The 22,749-nt window shown below is 51.1% G+C and overlaps 8 protein-coding genes across 8 annotated transcripts; 5 read left to right on the forward strand and 3 right to left on the reverse strand.

Annotated features, from left to right (window-relative positions):
• Positions 1-1,133: 1,133 nt before the first annotated feature.
• On the forward strand, positions 1,134-2,983 carry G6M90_00g008000 (uncharacterized protein; the record flags this gene model as incomplete). The annotated part of the gene is made up of 3 exons (XM_014694222.2): positions 1,134-1,333; positions 1,402-2,293; positions 2,351-2,983. 3 exons carry the CDS (start codon positions 1,134-1,136, stop codon positions 2,981-2,983), a joined length of 1,725 nt encoding a protein of 574 aa, XP_014549708.2.
• A 647-nt stretch (positions 2,984-3,630) lies between these two features.
• G6M90_00g008010 (uncharacterized protein) lies at positions 3,631-4,841 on the reverse strand (the record flags this gene model as incomplete). The annotated part of the gene is made up of 2 exons (XM_066129641.1): positions 3,631-4,623; positions 4,752-4,841. 2 exons carry the CDS (start codon positions 4,839-4,841, stop codon positions 3,631-3,633), a joined length of 1,083 nt encoding a protein of 360 aa, XP_065985718.1.
• A 1,024-nt stretch (positions 4,842-5,865) lies between these two features.
• BSC6_0 (Bypass of stop codon protein 6) lies at positions 5,866-7,450 on the forward strand (the record flags this gene model as incomplete). Its single annotated transcript, XM_014694220.1, has 2 exons — positions 5,866-6,153; positions 6,344-7,450. The coding sequence occupies 2 exons, from the start codon at positions 5,866-5,868 to the stop codon at positions 7,448-7,450; spliced, it is 1,395 nt and encodes a 464-aa protein (XP_014549706.1).
• Positions 7,451-8,039: 589 nt separating this feature from the next.
• G6M90_00g008030 (uncharacterized protein) lies at positions 8,040-9,479 on the forward strand (the record flags this gene model as incomplete). The annotated part of the gene is made up of 1 exon (XM_014694219.1): positions 8,040-9,479. The coding sequence occupies one exon, from the start codon at positions 8,040-8,042 to the stop codon at positions 9,477-9,479; it is 1,440 nt and encodes a 479-aa protein (XP_014549705.1).
• A 357-nt stretch (positions 9,480-9,836) lies between these two features.
• KGD1 (2-oxoglutarate dehydrogenase) lies at positions 9,837-13,055 on the reverse strand (the record flags this gene model as incomplete). Its single annotated transcript, XM_014694218.1, has 2 exons — positions 9,837-10,381; positions 10,451-13,055. 2 exons carry the CDS (start codon positions 13,053-13,055, stop codon positions 9,837-9,839), a joined length of 3,150 nt encoding a protein of 1,049 aa, XP_014549704.1.
• Positions 13,056-14,172: 1,117 nt separating this feature from the next.
• tcf-29 (General transcription and DNA repair factor IIH subunit tcf-29) lies at positions 14,173-16,179 on the forward strand (the record flags this gene model as incomplete). The annotated part of the gene is made up of 2 exons (XM_066129642.1): positions 14,173-14,311; positions 14,375-16,179. 2 exons carry the CDS (start codon positions 14,173-14,175, stop codon positions 16,177-16,179), a joined length of 1,944 nt encoding a protein of 647 aa, XP_065985762.1.
• Positions 16,180-16,576: 397 nt separating this feature from the next.
• ATAD1 (ATPase family AAA domain-containing protein 1) lies at positions 16,577-19,615 on the reverse strand (the record flags this gene model as incomplete). The annotated part of the gene is made up of 1 exon (XM_014694216.1): positions 16,577-19,615. The coding sequence occupies one exon, from the start codon at positions 19,613-19,615 to the stop codon at positions 16,577-16,579; it is 3,039 nt and encodes a 1,012-aa protein (XP_014549702.1).
• Positions 19,616-21,191: 1,576 nt separating this feature from the next.
• On the forward strand, positions 21,192-22,703 carry G6M90_00g008070 (uncharacterized protein; the record flags this gene model as incomplete). Its single annotated transcript, XM_014694215.1, has 1 exon — positions 21,192-22,703. One exon carries the CDS (start codon positions 21,192-21,194, stop codon positions 22,701-22,703), a length of 1,512 nt encoding a protein of 503 aa, XP_014549701.1.
• Positions 22,704-22,749: the final 46 nt, after the last annotated feature.

Raw genomic sequence — 22,749 nt, forward strand, 5'->3', positions numbered from 1 at the left:
TTCGTATTGGCGACTACATACTTAAGTACATACACGTTCCCTCCATCATCTGTGGGGAAGCCAGGGATAAATGGCGGGGAGCGCATGAAATTTAATATTACTAATAGGATGACCAAATAATAAAGAAGCAGTACTATTAGGCGCCTTGACGGTGTGGTCTCGGGATCTGACATCGGCATGTTGAGGCAGTGGAGGGGTAGAGGAGTGGAGCCGGTGGCCGAAATGACCGACACGGGTCCGTCATGCTGCATTGCTGACGATCTGGACAGTTGATCTCGTCCGCACAGGCCAACTGCATAACTTGTACATGTTGACTGGTGTTTTTGAGCAACCCAACATCATCACGAGCACGAAGCCTAGACCACCATATATTAAAGCTACCTAGGTACTTAATTACCTAGGTACTTACGTACTCAAGTACTCTGTACTTGTGTTGAAAGTGGTAGCCAACGTATAAGTACGCCAGACTTTGGTCAGCTACCTAAGTATCTAGGTACCTAGGTACTTAACACTTTCAACACAACTTGCTGTCTCTCATTGCGGCCGCCGAAAGGATTCCAACCTGATGGTAGGGGCGTTCATAAGGTACACAGCACTCGAGGACACGAGGCAAGGTGTCAGTCAGCGGCATCTCCTGTATCCTGTGCACTTGAGTACCCGGTAGGTACCTTAGGTAAAGCACTTAGAGGTATGTAGTATCAGGACTGGACTGATACCGGAAATTCATCTTGAATCGGCTGCACACGGGGTTGACTTCTAGTCGCCTCCATCAGTGCTCGGTTTGCAAGAAGTTGGCAACCAGACCTAACGTGGGTGTATCTATCCTCTTCTTTATTGCTCCCAGCTGGCAGAGCCGCTGCGGCCAGCTGGCAGACTAATTAATAGCTGGTGCACTGTGCTTCCTATTTTATAGCAAAACAAACAACAATAATATGCACCGGCTCGTGCCAGTTCTGCGCCGCCTGTTGAAATTCACTTGCGAACCTTACCGGAGCACTGCATTGCTCGTGTCCTGGGACTTGTTTACCTTCCAAGCCCGCGTACTGCAGTCAGATCGCGACATTACATGAACATAGTCTGATATTCATCTTGATCTGCCGCATGTACTGCATGCGCTGAGCAGACACACCTAAATGGCTCCCCAGGAGCTGGAACCAAATCTAGGCACTGCTGACCGCAGTGGCCAGCCGCCATCAACGTCACCCACGACGCCGAATCGAGTACATGTAGTAACAAAGTCTCATAGCAGTTCGCCTGGGAAGCGCCGTGCCCGACAGCCGTTGACCATACGCGTTAACTTAACCGAACGACAGATGAACAAAGTCACCCAGGCGTAGGTGAACTCTTCGGACCAATTATGACCCCATGCAAAACATATTTACTGACCAACTCTTAACCAAGTATTACCCATACAGTCGATAAAAGCCCTACCAGAACGCAGAAGCCAGCGGTGCCAACGATGCCAACGCCCCTGACCCCGAAGAGGGAAATTTGCGATAGGAATGAAGCGCAACTGGCAGATGAACGGAAAGGTGGCGAGAACCATGCTGATGAAGGCTTTCCCACTATCCTTGAAATGGCGCCGAAGAATCCGGATAGGGTACTTCGCGTTGGAAGCTTGGCTCAGCGTCGGAACCAAACGCCTCCGCCTCCAATAAATACAATCACGGAGGTGCAACAGTCCCATATCCATCACTCCAGACAAGAGTCGATTTCTGGCTTAGAGATCTTGCCCGAAAAACAGCCCTCAGAAAAGAAGAAACCTGAAGAGGGCGATCGGCCCGGACCTGGAAGCAGTGGTTACATGTGTTCTGGGAAGACCGAGCATACAATGTATACAACTGACTATGAGAGTCCGGGGCAACAAGTAAACAGGGCTATTCTCGACATGTACAATTCGTGGTCAAATATTCGAGCCCCGAACGCTCGTCCAGAGTACCCAAAGAGACATCAGAGTCTTATGAAAGGACAAAAAAGATCTCAAAGTACACCCGACCCCATAGATTCGTGTAGCGCCCCATCACCAGCGTCAGATGAGGCCTTTTCCGGGGTGACTCGGCATGAGGTTCCACAACATCTGACCGGAGTGATTGAACCGAGTCCACAGTTCTCACCATTACCTCTTTACTTCCGGGGACAAAACTTCCCTTCAACAAGGAAAGGTGAGAAGACCATGATTGGCCAAAATGGGTGGCTAGAGTGCACAGGCAAAGCCGACAACGATGAGAAGAAGCCGCAAGTAAAGAAACTTGGTTTTTTCCTAAACAGCATCAAGAAAATCGCAAAGGACGTGGTGCGTATAGTGATAAAATACATGAATTAGGTCAGAGACCAACTGATAGGGAATTAGACAGCGGAGCTGAACACGTCGAATAGACGATCAAATCTCTCATCGCCAGATTTGACGAACTCATCCCCTGTTACTATATCCTTGGATGCTCGAGAGCAAAGTTTACTCTACTGTGAATTGGAGTTTCACTTAACTTCTGCCATGAACGGTTATATCACCGCTGAATTCGAAAAGGGGCATTTGCTACCTGACAATCTCAAAAAGACATCAGACGCCTGGATCCAACAAGGCCGGCCAAGAGTAATCAGCTTTCGTTACGACCTGGAAACCCAGCTAGAGTTGGTAGCCTTACACCTGAAGGAATTCAACTTTTACGGACGACGACAAAATAACCCGGCAGAGATAATAGGCCTTCTTCACTCCATGAAGGTGAATGCTCGTGCTATGCGTGTTCGCACCTTCTGCCAACCAGACTCCGTTATTGCGAAGCAGTTAATCGACTCTCAATCTCTGTTTAACATGCTGAACGTTTCTAACGCTCAACAGCTAGCCCTGGCCGAAATAGGTCGGTTTTTCAGAATGATTGTCGAGAGGGAGTGTGCAAAGCATGAGCCTGTAGGGAGACACACTAGGTCAACCATTCCTGGGAGTACTGGTTGGCAGAACAGCCATCATGCAGATTTGCGACGATGAAGTCGAGCGCAAAAGTGGGTTACGTCTTGCCATAGTACACAGAAAGGGTCTCCTTGCTTTGGCGGGTTCTCACTAACTCACTAGGTAGTGCAAGATTTTCAGAAAGAGAAATGACTACCACAGCTTGGTGGCTGATTGGCTTGCGTGGTCTATTCCTTTCTCTCTCTCTTCCTCCTCTTCTTCTTTTTGTTTTTTGTTGCACGAACTTGTTGATACGTCGATGGCATCTTTGTATAGGGTTTCAGGAATAAAGCACAGATTTTTGTCGAGGACAGAGGTTACAGGCAACCCAACCTTGCCGGGACAAGCAACGTCACTAAATAACCGCGCGAGGGCGTGTGTTCAGATAATTATATGCAGAATCTCAATTTTTGTCTCATTCTTCATCAACTAAATAAAGTAAGATTGGCTCTCAAAGGGCACAATATTGCTTCCAGAGGATGTCTAATAATAGCATGGTATGCATTCATTTGATCGAAATGCAGCTTCTCTAAGCCTGGCGGTAGCTTGAAACAAGTGCCACGAGAACAAGCAACAGCTGTTTATAAGAATTAGATCCAAGATATTGAAGAAAGCTCGCATTTGAAATGCTAATCTTTGAGGACGTGTGCTTTACATTGTAGGTATGGTGAACAAGTTGACGATGACTAGTCTCGGTAGTGATAGAGCTGTGATTCTTCAATGCGACGTCGTCTTGAGTGGTGGTCATCTTGTTGCCGCTCTCTGCGGTATACATGGTGGTAGTCATGAGCGTCAGAAAGATATCCCTTGCCATTTGCGTGATTCCAATCTTGTAGTCTTCCTGTATCGTAGTGGGTCGTGTCATCTTCTCGGTCATACCGGTTTCCCCACGTTAATTGCTGACTCCTGTTCCTTTCTCTGGCATCTTCCCATCTATGGGTCACGGCATTTGCGCCCAGCGCACCGGCTACAGCACCAAGCACAGTAGACGCCATACGGGGTATGGTCTCAGAGCTGTGGCGACGTGGGCGACCAGTTTGCTTTTGCTTGTGGCGAAATGCTGCTTCAGAAGCCTGTTTGGCGACAAGTCCTCCGATGACAGCTCCAACAATACCAGCTCCGATTCCTGCCCTCGTTTGAGAGAAATTGCTTTGGATTATACCGCGAGTTTGATTCATCGAACCAGGGCTGTGTTCATTGTCGCGAGACACACTGCAATAGGAGCGAGAGGAGGATCTAGAAGACGAAATCGATGGAGACCGGGGATAGCGGACGACGGCAGAAGTCGGTGGCGGCACTGAATGAGAACGAGACCCGTCGTCCATGGGCATTCCAAGTGCGGCGGCGGTCTCCCGATAGTAAGACTCATTCAGGCCCTGGGGCATATTCTCCTGGTCAGGTACCTTGGACATGGCACTTCTGCCAGACTGGCGTTCCGAGGTGTAGTAGTCATGATGACGGTCTGACAAGCGGCTTGAGTCGAGCCGGTTTACTTGACGGCTAGACATGTCGATGGCAATAAGACTGTCTGAAGAAGAAGAGGCGGAGGCTGCGGCAAGAGCAGCAGCCTTGGAAGAATTTAAAGAGCAGTAAGTAGCAATAGAGCCCCAGAATTGATTCAAGTCAGAAGCTGTTTTCCGGCGCAGAAGCTGCTCAGCGACTGCGACTGCTGTCGGTCTCTACGGAGGCTGCGGCATGATGTGCGGTAAGCTCAGCCCGATTAATTAATACATGTCAAGTATCAACATTGAAGGGCGAAGAGGCCGAGCTAGTGGAAGGAAGGGGCGGGCAGCTGACATGCACGTACCAGACCCAGGCCATGGACAGTCTTGGGACCAAGACAGGCGGCGTCGTTCTCAATCGCTCCATCGAATGTAACAGGGACCAGTCCTGACATAGGAAGACAACCTTACTCTAGGTGCTCACTAAGGGTGGTCACCAGTCAAAAGGGTGCAGAAAGGAGGCGAGCGGCACCACATGGCGACCCGGAGTTCCCTAATCGTGTGGAGTATGGGCATGGAACACAGGAAGAGAAGAACTGTGCGCTCGCGAAATGAGAACGACATGGCGGAGTTTATGCTTGTCCTAGTACGATGCACAGTAAATGCGGCCATTGTTGCAGCCCGTGGTATGCGGAAATGCCCACAGATTTCGCTGTGTGGTAGTACGTGATGGCCTCATGGTGGTGAGTGACATGGCTGAGAGACAAATGTCACTTTTCGGAGGAGCCGCCAGAACAAGTTGAAAACTGATGGCGGCTGATGTGTCCTCCGTCACAGATGAAAGGTTATAGGCAGTCACGTGGGATCTAGGCACATGGCGGATCAAGTTGTCCCAGTGAAGTCAATCAACGATGATGAAGACACACATCTCTGGGCGGTTAAGATCTGGGCCACCAGGACTTGAGGTCTTGTTTTCCATGTCCCGTTATCGGGGATGGGTACATACAGTGTGTAGTTACAAAGCACCTGCCCAAGAAACTACATGTACTAAGTAAAGTCTGGTAGGAAGAAAGAGGGGGTCCCTCATCGCTCTCAATTCGACATGGAGCCTCGTATCAACATGCAGCATATGTGGAGGCGCCCAAGTTCCGACTTGCTTTGCGACATGGGTTCCTATGCCTAAGTATGTAAAGTATGTATGTACGTGGGATGCGTCCGGTAACCACGCCGACCGTATTCCATCATCCCGATTCGTTCTGTCTGGCCGGACATTCACTCGCATTTCATAGTCATCTAGAAACCACACTATCGGATCGCCAAATGCGAAGATGACATGAATGCTTGGTGAACCAGGACACAATACTGCCCTCTACTATCGGCACATCTGTCTTTTCTTCGCCCACTTTCTTTATATTTATTTAACAGACCATCCAAGCTTTGCCCTCTTTCCGTGTCTCTGTGTAGCCGTTACCTCTCGACATGGCGAGCCCTCAACTCTCTGCGCCTGTGCCCAGATGGACGGGTTTCCAGGACAGTAACGAAGATCAACTATCCCACGACAACAAGTCGGCCGCTGCCAGTCTCTTGCGAAACACAGAAGATGGTGCTGAAGTAGCTGGCGATGATCTCCAAGATGACGCAGACGGCTACGAAGTCGATAACAACCCCCGTCGTGAAGCATGGAACAATCCACGAATCAACATGTATCGATATTGCGCGGTCAATTTGTCATTTTTCGTTATGGGCATGCATGACGGCTGCATCGGCGTATGTATCAAAACTGATTGCACGGCTCATTCTATTCCATCTTGACTTGAAGAGTTATACGATATGCTGATACGCACGACTTCTTTTCTCGTAACACCAGGCTCTTCTCCCATATGTGAGTTGGCCTTGTGTGTAGATGGTCGCGTCTACCTACCATGTGACATAAATAAACGAAGCTGACCCTCACTAGATCGAAGAATACTATGGTATAAACCATACCACTGTCTCAACAATATTCATAGTGCCGTTTCTTGGATATGTTACCGCAGCACTGTCGAATAACTGGATTCACTATCAGGTTGGCCAGCGAGGCATCGCGTTCCTAGGCCCGCTCTTCCGCCTCATTGGATATGTTCCAATAGTCTTTCGTCCGCCATTTCCTCTTCTACCCATACTCTTCATGTTCACTGGATTTGGAAGTGGTATTGAAGACAGCGCTTACAATGCGTGGGTCGGCAACATGCACCAAACCAACGAGCTGCTGGGCATCATTCATGGGGCGTTTGGTCTCGGCGCAACTGTGGCACCTATTATTTCGTCGACTATGGTGGCCAAGCTGAAGATGCCCTGGTACTCCTTCTACTACATTTTCATCTTGGTTGTGTGTGTTGAGCTTTCCTTTGGACTGTGGGCTTTTTGGGGTGCTACTGGAGCAGCACACCGCGAGAAGCTTCACAAAGGGGGCTCTGGTGGAGGAGCAAGGACGGCCACGGTCCTCCGAGAGCCCGTCACATGGCTAATCGCCATCTTTTTACTCCTGTATGCCGGTGCGGAGGTTAGTCTAGGTGGTTGGATCCCAACTTTCATGATGGAGGAGAGACATGCCGACGGTCTTCTGGCCGGCGTCACTGCCACACTCTTCTGGCTCGGCTTATCACTTGGCCGGATTGTTTTAGGTTTCGTCACGGGTCGGGTTGGAGAGAGGCTCGCCATCACCGCATATTTAGTATTATGCATTGCTTTTCAACTTATGTATTGGTTAGTTCCCACCACAGTCGGTGCAATGTTGTTCGTATCGGCTTTGGGTTTCTTTCTGGGGCCGCTCTTTCCGGCCGCCATCGTCGTTGCAACCCAAATACTACCTGCTGAGTATCACATCAGTGCTATTGGGTTCTCGTCTGCCATTGGAGGCGGTGGCGCTGCTGTCTTGCCATTTGCTGTTGGTGCCATCGCAGAAGGTCATGGCGTTGGAGTGCTGCAGCCTATTATTCTGGCAGTCTTGGTTTTCCTAATTGGAATATGGGTTTGTCTGCCCCGGAAAGCACGAGGGAGGAAGGGTGCCAACCTGGGAGAGTGACAAGGGTGACAAGTCATATTTTGCTGAGAGTTTGAAGAGTTTAAACCAGATCTAGGCGTGGCTAATATGCATGGAGGTGAATCACCAACCAACGCGGACATGCATGGATGGAGTCGAGGTTGGATAGTATATGAGGGGTGCAACGACGCTAGAAAGCTTCGATGTAGATGACGGAACGATTAAATAAATATACTCTATAGAAATCACAATTTTTTTTTAAAAATAAATACTTTCTTTGCGCAATCCTGAATGTCAACGTACGGGATGGTCGAGTTTAGATGTGCCGTGCCGCAATCCCTTCCTACTTTACTCGGTCGTATCTTATCAGCGGGGCAACGTGCAATTTGATGGCCGCAGTGTGTGCGACTTCGGGATTGAACTGCAAAGTACAGAGTACCTATTCCACCGTGGCGAACACCTCAAGCCTTCCATCTTCGCGTTTACAACGTCATCTCCGCCATTCCAGCTGCCCTGGCTCGATCCGACCGCTACAGTCGAATGCTGGGGAAGCCTTCGGGTCCCCTCTGTCATCAATCTATCCACGAGCCCGCAAACGACCCTTGAACCGCTTGAATCGTGTACCCTGAAAATGTCCCCCGCAGCGTCACGTTGCTCGTCAACGACGGCTACCATTACCTTGATCCAACCTTTCCAACCTGATCTCCATGAACGAGCATGGGCATCAATACCGCACCCGACCCTCCCCTTGATTGCGACAGCCCACGCAAAGTCCGTCACCGTGTTTTCTCTGTCCACGCTTTCGTGCCATAGCAACCTAACCGGCGGCCATACCCGATCCGTTCGATCCGTAGCTTGGAAGCCTGGCCTACCGCCTCATAAGCTGTGCCTCGTGTCCGGAAGCTTTGATGCTACCGCGGGACTATGGCGCTGGGACGGCGACTCTACGGCGGCGACCGCTGGGGCACCTCCGGATGAGAATGAGGTAGAAATCACAGCCTCGGGCAGAAAGGTGGGAAGCGCCGACAGCGACGAGACGAGCCATATTGGCGACAAGGACTGGGAGTTCACACTGGTTCTGGAAGGCCACGACTCGGAGATAAAAGGCTGTGCGTTTGCACCGTCCGGCGCATACCTTGCCACCTGTTCGCGCGACAAGTCCGTGTGGATCTGGGAGGACATTGGCGCATCCGAAACAGACGACGAGTGGGAAACCGTTGCCGTGCTTAATGAGCACGAGGGAGATGTCAAAGCCGTGGCTTGGTGTCCAGATGTTCCGGGGAGGAATTCTCGCCGCCAGTACAGCTCCGACGTCCTCGCCAGCGCCAGCTACGACAACACCGTCCGTATATGGCGCGAGGACGGTGATAGCGAATGGGTCTGTGTCGCGGTTCTGGAAGGCCACGAAGGAACCGTCTGGGGTATTGAATGGGAGCCGCGGCCTAAAAACGACCGCTTCCCACGCTTGCTTAGCTACTCTGCCGATGGGACGGTGCGCCTGTGGACGCTCCAGCAAGATCCAGAGGGCCAAGAAGACAACGATGGATTCGGGGCGGGGAGCCGAAGTTCTCTTGGGGGCATTCCCAACACCATGAGGAGGTCTCTGAGAGAGGAATGGACATGTGCTGCTGTTTTGCCCACGGCTCACGATCGAGATGTATACTCTGTCACTTGGAGCAAGGATTCCGGCTTGGTTGCCACCACAGGAAGGGACGGCAAGGTTGCTCTCTACAAAGAAGCTGACACCCCGTCTGTATCTGTGACAGCCTCTGAAGGGCAGCATGACAATACTGCCTGTATTGATGGCTCTGTCATGCCGAGCGTGTCTAATGCGCAGCTTTCAACAATGGCACCATCTCCGACAACGTGGGAATTGCTAACTACAATACCCAATTCCCATGGACCATTCGAAGTAAACCATATAACCTGGTGTCGGCGTTATGATGCTGGCTCTGAGAAACGAGGAGAGGAGGAGATGCTGGTGACTACTGGTGACGATGGTATAGTCCGCTCGTGGCAAGTCAGGGTGGATGATGCGCCGAGGACGGGAGGTCCGGAGCAGGGTATATGAGTAGAGATAGAGCATACTGTCAATTGCACATATCAGCCGGCAAGAGAAGTCGACTGCTATCTTAAGTCCATCAAGCTTCAAGACATGCTCATATTCGTATCTCCATAGGATCAAACAAAACAGATGCCATTTTCTACCGTACCGAAGCCACGCTATGGAAACAATGGTACAGGTACTACTATAATAGTTGCCCTCGGAAGGGTAATTTTTATGGTACAAATACTACACAAGGGGAGCCTACCTTTTCATTTTCAAACCATCTGCACCACAGGCATAACTCCATTTCTAAATCTTCCACGGCGACACTATCGGACTTCTTCACGAAATCGTTCCATTATTCTAATATTTGTTCGTCGCTTACTCGCCCTTCAGCTTGTCCTGCTTCACGGTGAAAGCCATTTCCAAGAAATCCTCTTCTTCTTTCTTGTGCAGATGTTTCGCGCCAGTGGCAACAGACGCACTCGGATTACGGCCAGCGTACATGACATGTTTTCGGTCGTGGTACTGGGTCTGGTTGAGAAGAGTCTCAATGCGGGGTTGGGTGAAGCTCCAAGCACCAGCGTTGAGAGGTTCCTCCTGAGCCCAGACAATGGTTTTGGCGTTAGGGTACATGTCGAGGTTCTCCTTCAGCTGCTGCCAAGGGAATGGGTTTAGCTGCTCGATGCGGGTGAAAGCCACGTTGTCAACCTTGTTGTCGGCTCGGTACTTATGTAGGGCAGCCCAGACCTGACCAGTGCACAGAATGACACGGTCAATCTCTTCAGGGGCCTTGATTGCACCAGTTTGATGCTCAGGATCAGGGATAATCCACTGGAAGCCAGCATCCTCGCCACTGAAATCCTCAATATTTGAGCGAGCGAGCGGGTGGCGGAGCAAAGACTTGGAGAAAAATATGACAAGAGCTGAGCGTATGTTAGTTGATGGTGTTGTTCATAAAATGCACTGAAATGAATGCCCGGGGGTAAACTTACGCTTTCGGAACTGTCGGTGCATCTGTCGGCGCAGAACATGGAACAAGTTGGCTGGGGTTGTCATGTAGGCAATCTGCATGTTGCAGTCTTGGTGCTGTCTCGCAAGCTTCTCCTCAGTCGGGAAAATACGAGGATCCTCGTTGGACAACTGGAGATAACGTTCCAGACGACCAGACGAGTGCTCGGGGCCTTGACCATCATACCCGTGAGGGAGAGACATAACAAGACCAGTTCGCTGCATCCACTTCACTTCTCCAGAGGCAATAAACTGGTCGATGATACACTGAGCATTGTTGGCAAAGTCACCGAACTGGGCTTCCCACATAACCAGGGCATTGGGTGACTGCAGGGAGTAACCGTACTCGAACCCAAGGGCACCAAACTCACTCAGGGAGGAGTTGGAGATGACAAATTTGCCCTGGTCCTTACTAATGTGCTGCAGTGGGGTGTATGTCTTCTCGTTCTCTTGTTCATGGAAGACGGCATGACGCTGAGAGAATGTGCCTCGCTCAACATCTTGGCCAGAAACACGAACGTGGTATCCTTCAGTGACCAAGGTACCAAACGCTAGAGCCTCCGCGGTAGGGAAATCAATATTCTTTCCTTCAACAACAGACTTAGTCCGGTTGGTGAGAATGCGCTTCAGGTTACGATGAATCTGGAAACCTTCAGGGGCAGAGCCAATGACTTCGCCAACGTGGTCTAGAGTCTTACTGTCCACACCAGTAGCGTGGTGAGGGAGGATCTCCGTAGCTAGCTCCTTGGGGGACTTGAAGCCATTCCACGCAGAAGTAGTCCACTCCTTGGAGGTGGGAGTGTAGTCCTTGGACTTGTCAAAGCTCTCTTCAAGCATACCCCAAACCCATTGTTTGTGCTCTTCAATATCTTCCTTTGTGAAAGTGCCTTCTCGTAAAAGCTTGTTGACATAGACGTCAATCTGAGGCTCCTTCTGCTGAATTCTCTTGTACATGAGGGGTTGGGTGAACGACGGCTGATCCGTTTCGTTGTGGCCATGCTTTCGGTAGCAGATTAAGTCAATGACAACATCGTGCTGGAACTCGGCACGCCAGTCAGCAGCCAGCTGGCAAACAAAGTTGACAGCTTCGACGTCATCGGCATTGACGTGGAAGACAGGGGCGTCGATAGCCTTGGCAATGTCAGTGCAGTAGGCTGTAGAGCGGGCGAATCGAGGGTCAGTTGTGAAGCCAATTTGGTTGTTCACAACAAGATGAATCGTGCCCCCAGTTGAGAAGGCAGGTAGGGAGTGGAAACCCAAACATTCGTAAACAATGCCCTGGGCAGCAAAGGCAGCATCACCATGCAGGAGAACCCCCATGGCGGTTCTGTGGGTCTTCTCATCATTATTGTAGTGCTGGATAGCTCGAGTCTTGCCCAGGACAACAGGGTCTTCGGCTTCCAAGTGAGAAGGGTTTGCGACCAGTGAGAGCTGAACGCGTTTACCTGACGGAGTAGGACGCTCAAAGTTCATTCCCAAGTGGTACTTGACATCGCCTGAACCCTCGTCCTCAGCACCTAGTGTACCAGCAAATTCTGAAAAGATCGATTCGTTCGGTTTGCGCACAACGTTGCTGAGAACGTTGAGACGACCACGGTGAGGCATGCCAATGACGATGTCCTTGACACCATAATCCACACTGCGGTCAATCAAAGCCTTCATACCAGGGACAAGGGTCTCGCAGCCCTCCAGCCCAAACCGCTTATCATTAGGATACTTGGTTGCCAGGAAAGACTCGAAGCTGGAACTCCAAATAAGCCGATCAAGGACGCGACGCTTCTCGTCAATGGAGTACTTGAACGGCTGGGGAACTTCGAGACGCTCACGCAGCCAGTCGCACTTCTCGCGATCGGGAATGTGAATGAACTCGACACCCCAGGATCCGGCGTAGATCCTCTCACAAGCGGCCACAATTTCTCGGAGTGTCATCTTATCACGGCCTTCGCGTTTGAATCGAGGCAAAATACCGGGTCCCAGGGTATATTCGGTGTCAAGGTCGGCTTCGGTGAATCCATAGTGTTCGAGGGTCAGCTCTTTGGGCTTGATGTTACCAAAGCCCTCAGCAGTGTTCCTGATACCAAGAGGATCAATGTTGGCCTTGTGATGGCCACGGGCCTGGTAGGCGCGGACGAGCAGCTGCACTTTCAGATGATTTGTAACATCAGAGCCATCATCAAGTGCTAGGTTGCCGGCAAGACGGGGCACGCCCCCAGTCATGTTTGGAACCAAGTTTGGCGGCGGCTGAAAAGCCTGGGAAATGGGCATGTCGCCACTTTCCATGTTCTTGAAATAGACCTGCCAGGACACGTGAACACTCTTGGGATCCTGCTTCCACTGCATGTACATCTCATCAATGTAATTGGCAGCGCCTCCAGACAGAAAGTTGTCACTCGGGTCCGGCGGCGAGTGGAGGGCATCAGTTGCGTAGGACCTCGCGGCCGTCGCAGCCAGCGGACGGCGGACGGCGGCGAGCTTCCATGATGACGTTCGGGCAGAGACTGTCGGGATGGAGCTTCTTGACAGAGCTGCGGAGCATCGAGCACCGCGGAGCACCTGTGAACTAGCTCTACAGAGCGGATTCCTCAACATGGTGAGGGTTGATGACGGGGCGCTTCAGGAGACGAGAGACAACAGATGGGTGACGGGTTAACACTCAATCGAACGATGCATTCCCCAGTTTCTTGATCGCAAGTTGATCAGAAAAGAATGGCAGGGCAGGTTGCCGATGGAAGCAACGGAGCTGGGGAGGAGTCGGTTGGGGGCAAAAAGAGATGAGATAAAGAAGTCGAAGTTGCGCAGCTGGTAGTGCCCGGGAGCCATTTACAAAAAACCTGCTTGCACCGGCGGGCAAACAGCGGCTGGTTTCCGGGGCGGCAACTCGAGTGCTGCAATTTTCGGGCGTGCCGGGCCAGAGGCACCTGGGAGGTCACGGCAGTGGCCCAGGGGGGTCACAGGGCATCCTCCATGCATTGACTCTGCGTGCGTCGCATCCACAGGGGCATGGCCAGCCACTCACAGCACTGCTATTCACCTTGAGTGTTGCAGGTGGCCCATCCAGGCCCTTGCTCTAGAATCCGGCCACCCTGCTGACTGCAAGCTGACAAGGCCCGAGACGGTGCCTGTCGCAAAGGACGTGCACTGTTACCAGGCTGTCTAGGCCCTGAGACCGCTACAGTATGGTACATTGCAGATCACACGGTACGGGTTGGGTAGGGGGAGTTATTACCGGGTCGCGGCGTGATGTCAAGACACTTTACCGACGCCACAGCCCCTCGGTCAAGCCACACGCTTCCGAGCAGCTTCAGTCAGTCACCAGCCTCGCAGCCACGTTAGATACGATACGACATGTCAGCCGTCGGCAACCTCAGACAGCGTTACCTAACTGCCTTCGCAGCTCCTGCCTTCACTCACACTGCGCCTTCATCAAAGAACTTTGTCAGCCCTTTGTCAACACCGCAAAAGAGACCGTGCCCCGTAATCTATCTTCTCATACAGTTTGGGGTGGATTCTTTCTCATCGGCACCTCCTACAGACCTCAGCTCACGCCACGCATGACATCTTTGATAGTCCAGTTCGGCGTGGTGAGCTGAGTGAGGTAGGCAAGGACTTCAGTACGGAAGCTGTGGACAATGCTCAGTAACCACAACGGCGAGAAAAGAACGAACCGCAGTCAAGACGTCACGGCCCCTGCGCGCTGGAATCAGCCATGGCCGCTCCCGCAGGTCGCACCTTGTTTAAAAAGAAGGATGGAATTCTCACATTAACGGATGACTACCAAATTGTCACATGGACTCCAAATAGTGGTGGACCCCCGACAATTTCTTTACCAGTGTCTAACATCACGAGTAAGAAAGCTTCATGTGTAGTCATCTTGTCTTCGTTTATGCTTTCTAACACAGGTGCCTCAGATCTTCAGCAGACTCCAGAAACGGCTGCTAAGGTCATGTTAAAGATTTTTGAAAAGGCAGACAATGGAGCCGACCCTGCAACGTACCTCTTCCACTTTAACACAGCAGAAGCAAAGGCCGAAGCAAAGGCTGTCAAGGATGTTCTATCCAAGATCCTGGCTGATATGAGGAGCCATGATACCGGCGTGCCTCGTCCAAATGTTGCCACGCCGACAGCTGGAGGTGCCTCTACTCCTGCCGCTGCTGGCAGTGGGTCGGCAGCCATGGCATTTGCAAGCGCAGTAAACTCTCAGGCTTCGTCATCAACGAGGTGGTTCGATGACAATCAGCTGAAAAATGACATAGAGCTGCAACAGTCGCTGATGAAGAAAGACAAAAGTCTTCACCAAACATACGTGGAGGCCATAACCACAAAACCAGAGTCGATATCTGGCGCGGCATTCAACTCACAATTTTGGTCTACGCGCACGAACTTACTCAGAGCCCACGCTATTGAAATAAATCAGAAAAAGGGGGCGTATAACGTCCTCTCGACAGTCAAACCACGCACCGTTGACGGAGAGTTGAAACTAAATATCAGTGTCGAGCAAGTTCAGATGATATTTGCACAACATCCGCTGGTCAAACGAATCTATAACGAGAACGTCCCAAAGCTTTCGGAAGCGGATTTTTGGTCCCGGTTTTTTCTTAGCCGTTTGTCGAAAAAGCTCAGAGGGGAGCGGATAACCGACAATGATACTCAAGATCCCCTGTTCGACAAGTACGATGTGACTGAAAATACCGAAGGCGTTCAAAGCAAAATCATGGCCCAAAGTGTTCCCCACATCATTGATATAGAAGGAAACGAGGAAAACCAGGGAGGTTTTAAGGGTGGTAATGCCAAGGATGTCGAGATGAGGCCTAGGGCAAACATACCTATCGTGAAGACTTTGAATAGTCTAAGCGAGAAGATCATGGCCAATGTCGCGCCATCTGATGTGTATGATGACAACGGTAGCAGGGAACGGGATGAGTTCAATGAGCTGGCACTTCGAGACTTGCGTGGGAATACAGCGGAGCATCGCATCATGCTCAACGTGAAGGAGCAAAACAGGTTCTTTCAAAAGCAAGACTCCGCACCATCAGAGAATGCTCGTGTGTTTGCGACACAAAAACCAAAAGAGGTTTTGTCCAAGATTAGGAACACGTTGCGGAAATTTGAAACAGACTCTAGCGACGGAGCCAGTTTACAGGCTGCCATAGCTTTTGAAGACGAAAGCGACAGTGACGAGGAGAGCCAGAAACATATACAAGTCGGATCCAGAGCGGCCATCAAAGTCGCCGAAAAGGAGGTCATGGAAGGTGTTCTTCAACAGCGAGCACAAAAGTATGGCCACAGCACAGACGCAACGTCTCCCATGGGGTTACCTCCTTCGATGACAGAAAAATGCACCCTCACGCACGCGACAAGCATTGAATTTCTTCACCAGTTCTGGACTGCGTTTCTCTCGGGGGACCCAGATCGTGCAGCTGAGCTGCAATATCTGGCTGAATCTCTGAAACGGTCCGCCGCCCGCGTCTCAGCCGTTGCGGAGGAGGCTGAAAAGGAGCGGGAGAGCGTCATTCGCCAGCGTAAACAAGAGATTCGCAACCACTTTGAACGTACGGGGAAGAAAATCAGGTGGAAGTCTGATATGGTTGGTGGTGGGCGAGACGCTGTTATCAAACTGATGCAGCCGGTGCTTGATGCTCTAGACAAGGCACAAGCTGAATACTCAAGAGCTCTAGCGGCTGAGGGAATTCAAATATCGACCGAGGGCTCGTAAGTGGTCTCGTATTGGCAGAATGCGCTGGCATATGACTGGTTGGTGGAGAACTTCAGCGTAGAAATGCTTGTACAATGGATGTAAACGGATAGATGCATCCACTCATTCATGCTTTGGTTGTGGACGTGGTCGTGTTTCAAGAACCGACGACTACGCGGCAAGGTCGGAACAGGGCGATCCCACTCCTGTAATATATGTAAATAGTAAAATTACATTTGCCAATGAGTTCGACATGGCAATTTTGCGGCAGGTCTCTCAAGATCCAACGCTTGAAACGCAAACCTCCACCAGGTAAATACACAGTGTGCTCTGCTGCGATATCCCAACCTTCTATGTGGCTAAACTTGGCACCTGAGAAGTTCAACTCCCGTGCTGGTTGCAAAAACATCCCCAGAATTCATTCCGCAGAGATTGTAGAACGAATTCTTGCCTCACTACCATTAGCATGTCCTTTGTCTTCAAGGACCCCGAATCCCATGGAGGCCTTCTTCTTCTGCCTTCGTCCGTTTCCATACTCCTCATCGAACCTGCGTATCAGCTTCAGCGACGTCATATCTTCGCTAATGCTTGCAGGTATTTGCTTCAAGGCAATTTCAAAATGATCCCTGCGCAAAACACGGCGCTCCGGGTAGTGGTATGGCTCAGGGCCCTCGTGTTTAGCGGCCATCTCATTCTCCTCCTCCACCGCGGCCATGGCAGCTGCAACACAAACGTTTTTAAGATCAGAGCCCGAATAATACGGAGTTTTCCGCGCCAGGTCGTCCAGTGACACAGAACCGTCCAATGACTCGTCTCGTAGGAGAAGACGCAAGATGGCTGCGCGGTCGGCATTCAGCGGCAGGTCCATGAGAATTTTGCGAGGTAACCTCCGCAGGACAGCATCGTCAAGATCAAAAGGTCGATTCGTCGCCACCATGATAAAAGCGTTTGTCTCTTCCATGCCATCCCACTCTTTCAAAAACTGGTTAATATGCTCGCGATGCGAGGCTCTATTGCTAAACATGCTGCGATTTGCAAGTAGAGAATCGGCTTCGTCAATAAAAACGACGCATGGCTCCAACTTTTTAGCCAAAGTGAAAACCGCGCGAATCAATTTCTCACTCTCTCCAACCCATTTATCATTGATCGTAGCGCCGCTAATTTCAAGCATATTGGCACCACTCTCCTTTGCCACAGCTTTGGCAAGCATCGTCTTACCAGTTCCAGGTGGCCCATACAACAAACAACCTGGTATCCTATCCTGAGAAAGCACGCCATAAGCAAAGGCGTCAGGGCGTACAAGGGCTAGTGATGTGAGCAGTTTGAGAGCAGATATAGTATCTTTCGGCGCATGGACATCTTCAAATGTTGTGCGAAGATTCTCCCGATTTATTTGCCCAGAAGAGATGCGCTTTTCGTACTCATTGAGCTTCATTCCAATCCGTCCATCAGACTTAGGCTCTTCGCGACTCTGATGGTTTGTATCAGCTTCGATGTCCATCTCGCTGTCATCTTTGTCAAGGAAACGCTGGCCAGGCTGTTGTCGAAGCGGGCCCATGACACATCGTTCCAGGAATCCGATAGGGCCTGTCCCTGGATTTTGGTCGTCAAGCGCCCTGAAGGCGCAGGCCAGATGATACACTTCAGGAATAGGCAGAATGGAATCTCGCAAAAGGGAAAACTTGGGATTCCCAGAATGGAGGTACGCTATGACGTTGTCGTTTGAAAGTTCTACCACCACTGGCGAGTCATTGGGGCTCAATGCTCTGAGCATGCGATTTATGTTGCAGATATTTTCTGTGAAGTAGTCTGCTTTTTGGAGGCTAAATCGGGCCTGTCCAGAACTAGCCTTTGCCACCGTCCGTCTTTCAACTCGATCTGCCTCAAGGTGTCGTGTAATGACCCAGTCGGTGGCTGCAAATTGGCTGACTGCATTCTGATACTCTTCAGAAGACTTTTCAGATGAGGATGTTCCTACAATAGCAATCTTCATTCCCTGATGCCAAGCAGTGTCGACCAGTGTTCTCAGCCTGCCAAGCAATAGTGATCCTTCCAACGTCATGCTCAACTCAACAATGTCGTGAAGATGAATAAGAATGGGTCGCTGGGGCGTTTGCGAACCGGCCTTCAGCTCCGGGGCACGAATGATATGGTCCAAGATTTTGTCAATTTTAAGATTCTCCCATTTACTGAAACAATCATATTCGCCGTGTCTGATCTTTTGGAGGTCATCGTCAAGGGAGCCTGTGGATGCCCGCAAGCCGATAATGCCGGCCTCTGCATCATGGTCATCTTCTTCACTCAAGCGAGAGTTATCGCCAGGTTCTTTCGCAAGCTTGCCGTTTAATTCAGCAGCACGGAAGCCCATCATGGAAACCGCGCCGCGAGAATACGCCCAGTTTAAACCCAAGTAGTCGCCTACAAGCACTGACAGATCTTGCGCATCCAAGTGAATCAGGTCTGCGTCATTCCAGAATGCCAGATGCTCGCCTACAGCCTGGGATATAGACTTGCCCCCATATCCAGACATTGAGAGAATGGTTATTGGGCGCTTGCTAGATTTTGCGTCGAAGACTGTTGGTGGCAACGCTTGTAGATCGCGCTTGACTGCATGATGTATAGACAAGAGGGTATCTACTGGTAGGTCCGCAACGGCATGAGATAAGGGGTAAGCAAGTTGCTCCGCGTGGCCAAGTCGTTCGTCCAGGGAAAGAGTGAGGGCGAGAAGTTGGTCTCGAGAGTTTTGGGTGCGCTGATCGAGATGCTTGTATATGTCCCACCACCAAAACGGCCGCACTTTGTACGTATACTCGGGTTGCCTCGCCGGATAGATACAATCGACAATGTGCCACGCAGAATCGAGGATCATGTCCCAAATACGAACCACAGACTGAATGGAGGCGGATGTGTTCCAGTGGCGGCCTTTATCGTGAGCTTTGGAGCGCTCAAAGTCCATTGCAAGTTCACAATCTCTCAGCAGTAAGGTGGTGAGAGCAGTATCGAAATACGACTGCAAGGTTTGGTGCTTCTGTCTTGACAAGGACGTATGACCTTGGAAGAGACGCGACGTCTTTTCGCGCGTGGCATCTTCAACAAGCGCCACCGGCAGCCGCGGTAGCCTCTCGACCGAGTAAAGGGATACGTTGTTATTGAGAAAGCTGGATGGCAGCTCGACAGGCGGCAGAGCGGAGGCTGCTCGTCGGCGAGCCAGGCGGTTCTTCAAAGCACCAGGTGTCTGGTTTCTCGCACGACCACCGGTGGTCTCGGTGGCAGGTTGCAGCTCGGGTTCATTGTCGTGTTCTGTGATGGAGTCATCGGACGGCTTGCCCCCGGGCACAGAGCCATTCCCGCTGCGACGATGAGGGGTCGAATGAAAGGCTCGCAAAGATGGTGCCCGAGAGGCTCTAGCCGTCACCACGATGGTCGCAGGTAGAGCTTTTAGAATAGGGGTCTGCATCCGGACGGCAGGTCAAAGGCGTGCGCGCGCGAAGAGGAGAGAAGAGAAGAGAAGACAACAACGGCGCCGAGAAGGTTGCAAACCGGGATTTGGCACTAGATGTCATGGCCCAGCCGCAATGCCGACCGATACCTGGGCTGCTGCATCCTCAATTTCAACTCGATATCGACGTCTTTCTCAGTGTTTAGCAGCAGTAGAAAATCAAAGGCCAGGGTGAGGTGGTCAAGGAGGCCCCCACATTAGTAATTTTTGGCCCGACGCCGGCTTGCATAAGGGCAGTCAATACTTACCTAGGTACTTAAGTAGTATTTAGTGGCTTTGGTGCCTAGTACTCCGTACTTTGGAAGTCAAGTTGATATGTAATGTCGATAGGTCAATAGCACCGGACGGAGTGGCAGTACAGAGTCATTTCGGAGTAGTCAATACTAGCCTACTAAGTATAGAGTACTTATGCAGTACGAGTGCTGCCACGACGAACTGGCTTAAGTACTTCTTAGAAGTAAGTACTGCCATCTGGGGCCCGGGGTCTGGACGCATTAATGCGTCAATCCTTTACGGAGTACTGGGACTGCATGTGTCAATCTACGGAATACCGGTTTAGCATTTATCCCCCAGAGCATGCATGCTACTTAATATTGGGACATCGGGTCTCAGTGGTTAACGGCGTGCTTGATGGCTTGAAATGGCGTGCCGGCACCTGAGGTCAAATGTACAGCCCGCCCCAAACCAAATCAGGGCTTGGCTCCAGTATCAGCCTCCTCCATTCTGTGACGACATGGAGGCATAATAACACCAGGCCACATGTGCAGACTACTACTAAGTAGTTGGCAGCAAATCTGGACCCGTCAATTGTCTCCTCAGGCTCCCTCCGGCACTGGGCCGATCAATTGATCCCCAAAGCTCCATTCTTGTTCATCCAAAACCCGTCGTCCACTGGTCAGTTCTTGTCACTTGTCACTAGTGACTCACGAGCTCCTTCTAACACCTTGAGCATTTAATGGCGAGTGCTCGAGTGCAAGAGAGTTGACGTCTTGGCCTTCCCAGGTCGAGGCTTCCAAACCGGGCAGCCGTTGGGTACCTTTTGAGTTCAATGTTGGCTCGCTGACCTGCCGAGTAACTGCTCCGGTCCCGCAACACACGCAGCAATTGCGCGGCTCCCATCGCAAGGTGCCACCTCAAGTGCCGGCTATCAAGTAATAGCGATCCTACTTTCGACCTCGTCTGGCCCCTGCCGACTGAAACCTTGGATCCTTCAACAGCGTGTGTATAGAAGGCCGCGGCGTGGTTCAGTGACCATCATGCTAACCTTGGAAACCTTGGGAAGCCAAGTAAGTGCCTTCCAATAGTCCGGTCTGTCATCTTGATGCGGCGCTCCTGACTACGGTAGGAGGTAAAGAGTATTTGACCAGACCAGGTACCCGGCTATCGCGCTTTATACACATATGTACTCCAGTATATCAGTGTATACCTCTTGGTGGCAAATATATACTGCCGCCGATAAGACACCGCCGTGGACACCTCCCTCTCCATTGACCAGGGTTCAAAATATTCAGGCAAGAAAAGACATGGTACCATAATGTCGGCCATAACCGGTAGCGGCTCTTTGGTCTGGTCCCCGGATTCTCCTCCTCAAAACAAGCCCTATCATGCGAAACGGCCGCACAAGAAGTCCCGCCTTGGATGCCAGAATTGCAAAAGGCGCAAGGTCAAGTGCGACGAGAAACGTCCATCATGTGGAATATGCACTCTTCGTGGGGAAACTTGCGTCTTCGTTCTTCCAGCTGCCTCCCTCGATGTCAGCTCATCTAAACCAAAGTCGCCATCAGCCTCCCCCGGCTCAGGGAAATCGTCCCCTGATTACAAGGCTCTCGTTTCCACACAAAACCAGTCCTCAGCGCCATTTACTACGACGCTATCTGATCGTCTTCAATCCCCTGACTTCATTGTTGTCCGGGAACCGCTCCAGATAGCGACTGGGTGCGACGCCATCGACATGAAAATTCTCTGGCATTTTTTGGGCCATACGTGTACCTCCTTCTCCATCGAGGGTGGCGACTCCAGGCCCATGGAGGACCTCATGCGAAAGACTGTCATGGATCACGCTTTCAGTGTCAAATTTTTGTACAATTGCGTCATGGCCTTGTCATGCCTTCATGCTTGTGAAACGACTGGCGACGACATGGGTGATCCCTATCGTCTTATACGCTACCAGGACGGCGTGTTTGAACCATTTTCTACGGCCATCAGGACCAGCGATCCAAAAACGTACGGCGCGCTTCTAGCCAATTCTCTTCTCTTAACGGCCTTGTCGTCTCAGAATTTTCGCCTATCCCACGCGCCCGACCTCTACATTATTCAGTGGATGACCATCTGGCGTGGCATTGGAACGATTTTCCAGACAATAGATAGAGCTTCTTTGAGGAGCACCGGGTTAGAGCAATTGTTCTATCGGCCAGCTATGAATCTTACCGCGGCTGCCGCATACATACCTAGAAATCTCAATGTCTTGGTCTCGTCAATTCCAGCCGATGATCCCGATCAGGCCAACAGGAAAGCTTATACTCGAGTGCTTAGATATCTAGCAACCCTCTACCAAAACATGCATCAAGGAGGTTTCGGGGCTGTAATGAAGCTTCGCATCATCACTTGGTTTACATATCTACCTCATGACTTTGTTCGGCTGGTACTGGACAAGAATTGCCGTGCTCTGGTTATTCTAGCACACTACGCCGCATTCCTCAAACTAACTTTGGGAGTTTGGTGGTTGGAAGGCATAGGTGCTCGATCTCTCCGAGATATCTGTGCATTCCTCGGGCCAGCGTGGTCCAACGAACTCAAGATTCCACTCGCAGCAAGAGATATCGAGGATCCAATTGAGCTGGCAAGGCTAGTTCTGGACGATCCCACGTGGGAGCCACGTAGATCGCCGACTGATAAATGTGACGCACAGGAAGAACAAGAGACGAGGCAACTCGGCCTAGTAGACGACCAGGGTAGACCTGTCTACTACGAATCTGAAGCAAGGGCTGTCGTTCTGGCGAATCCAAGCCACCCAGGCGACGAACCAGTGTGGAACGCTGATGAATAAGGGCTGATTTGCTGGCTCAGAATTGGCCAATACTTCGAGATGTTTA

The sequence above is a fragment of the Metarhizium brunneum genome, chromosome 1 (genome assembly GCF_013426205.1).
Source record: "Metarhizium brunneum chromosome 1, complete sequence".
NCBI classification, from domain to species: Eukaryota; Fungi; Ascomycota; class Sordariomycetes; order Hypocreales; family Clavicipitaceae; genus Metarhizium; species Metarhizium brunneum.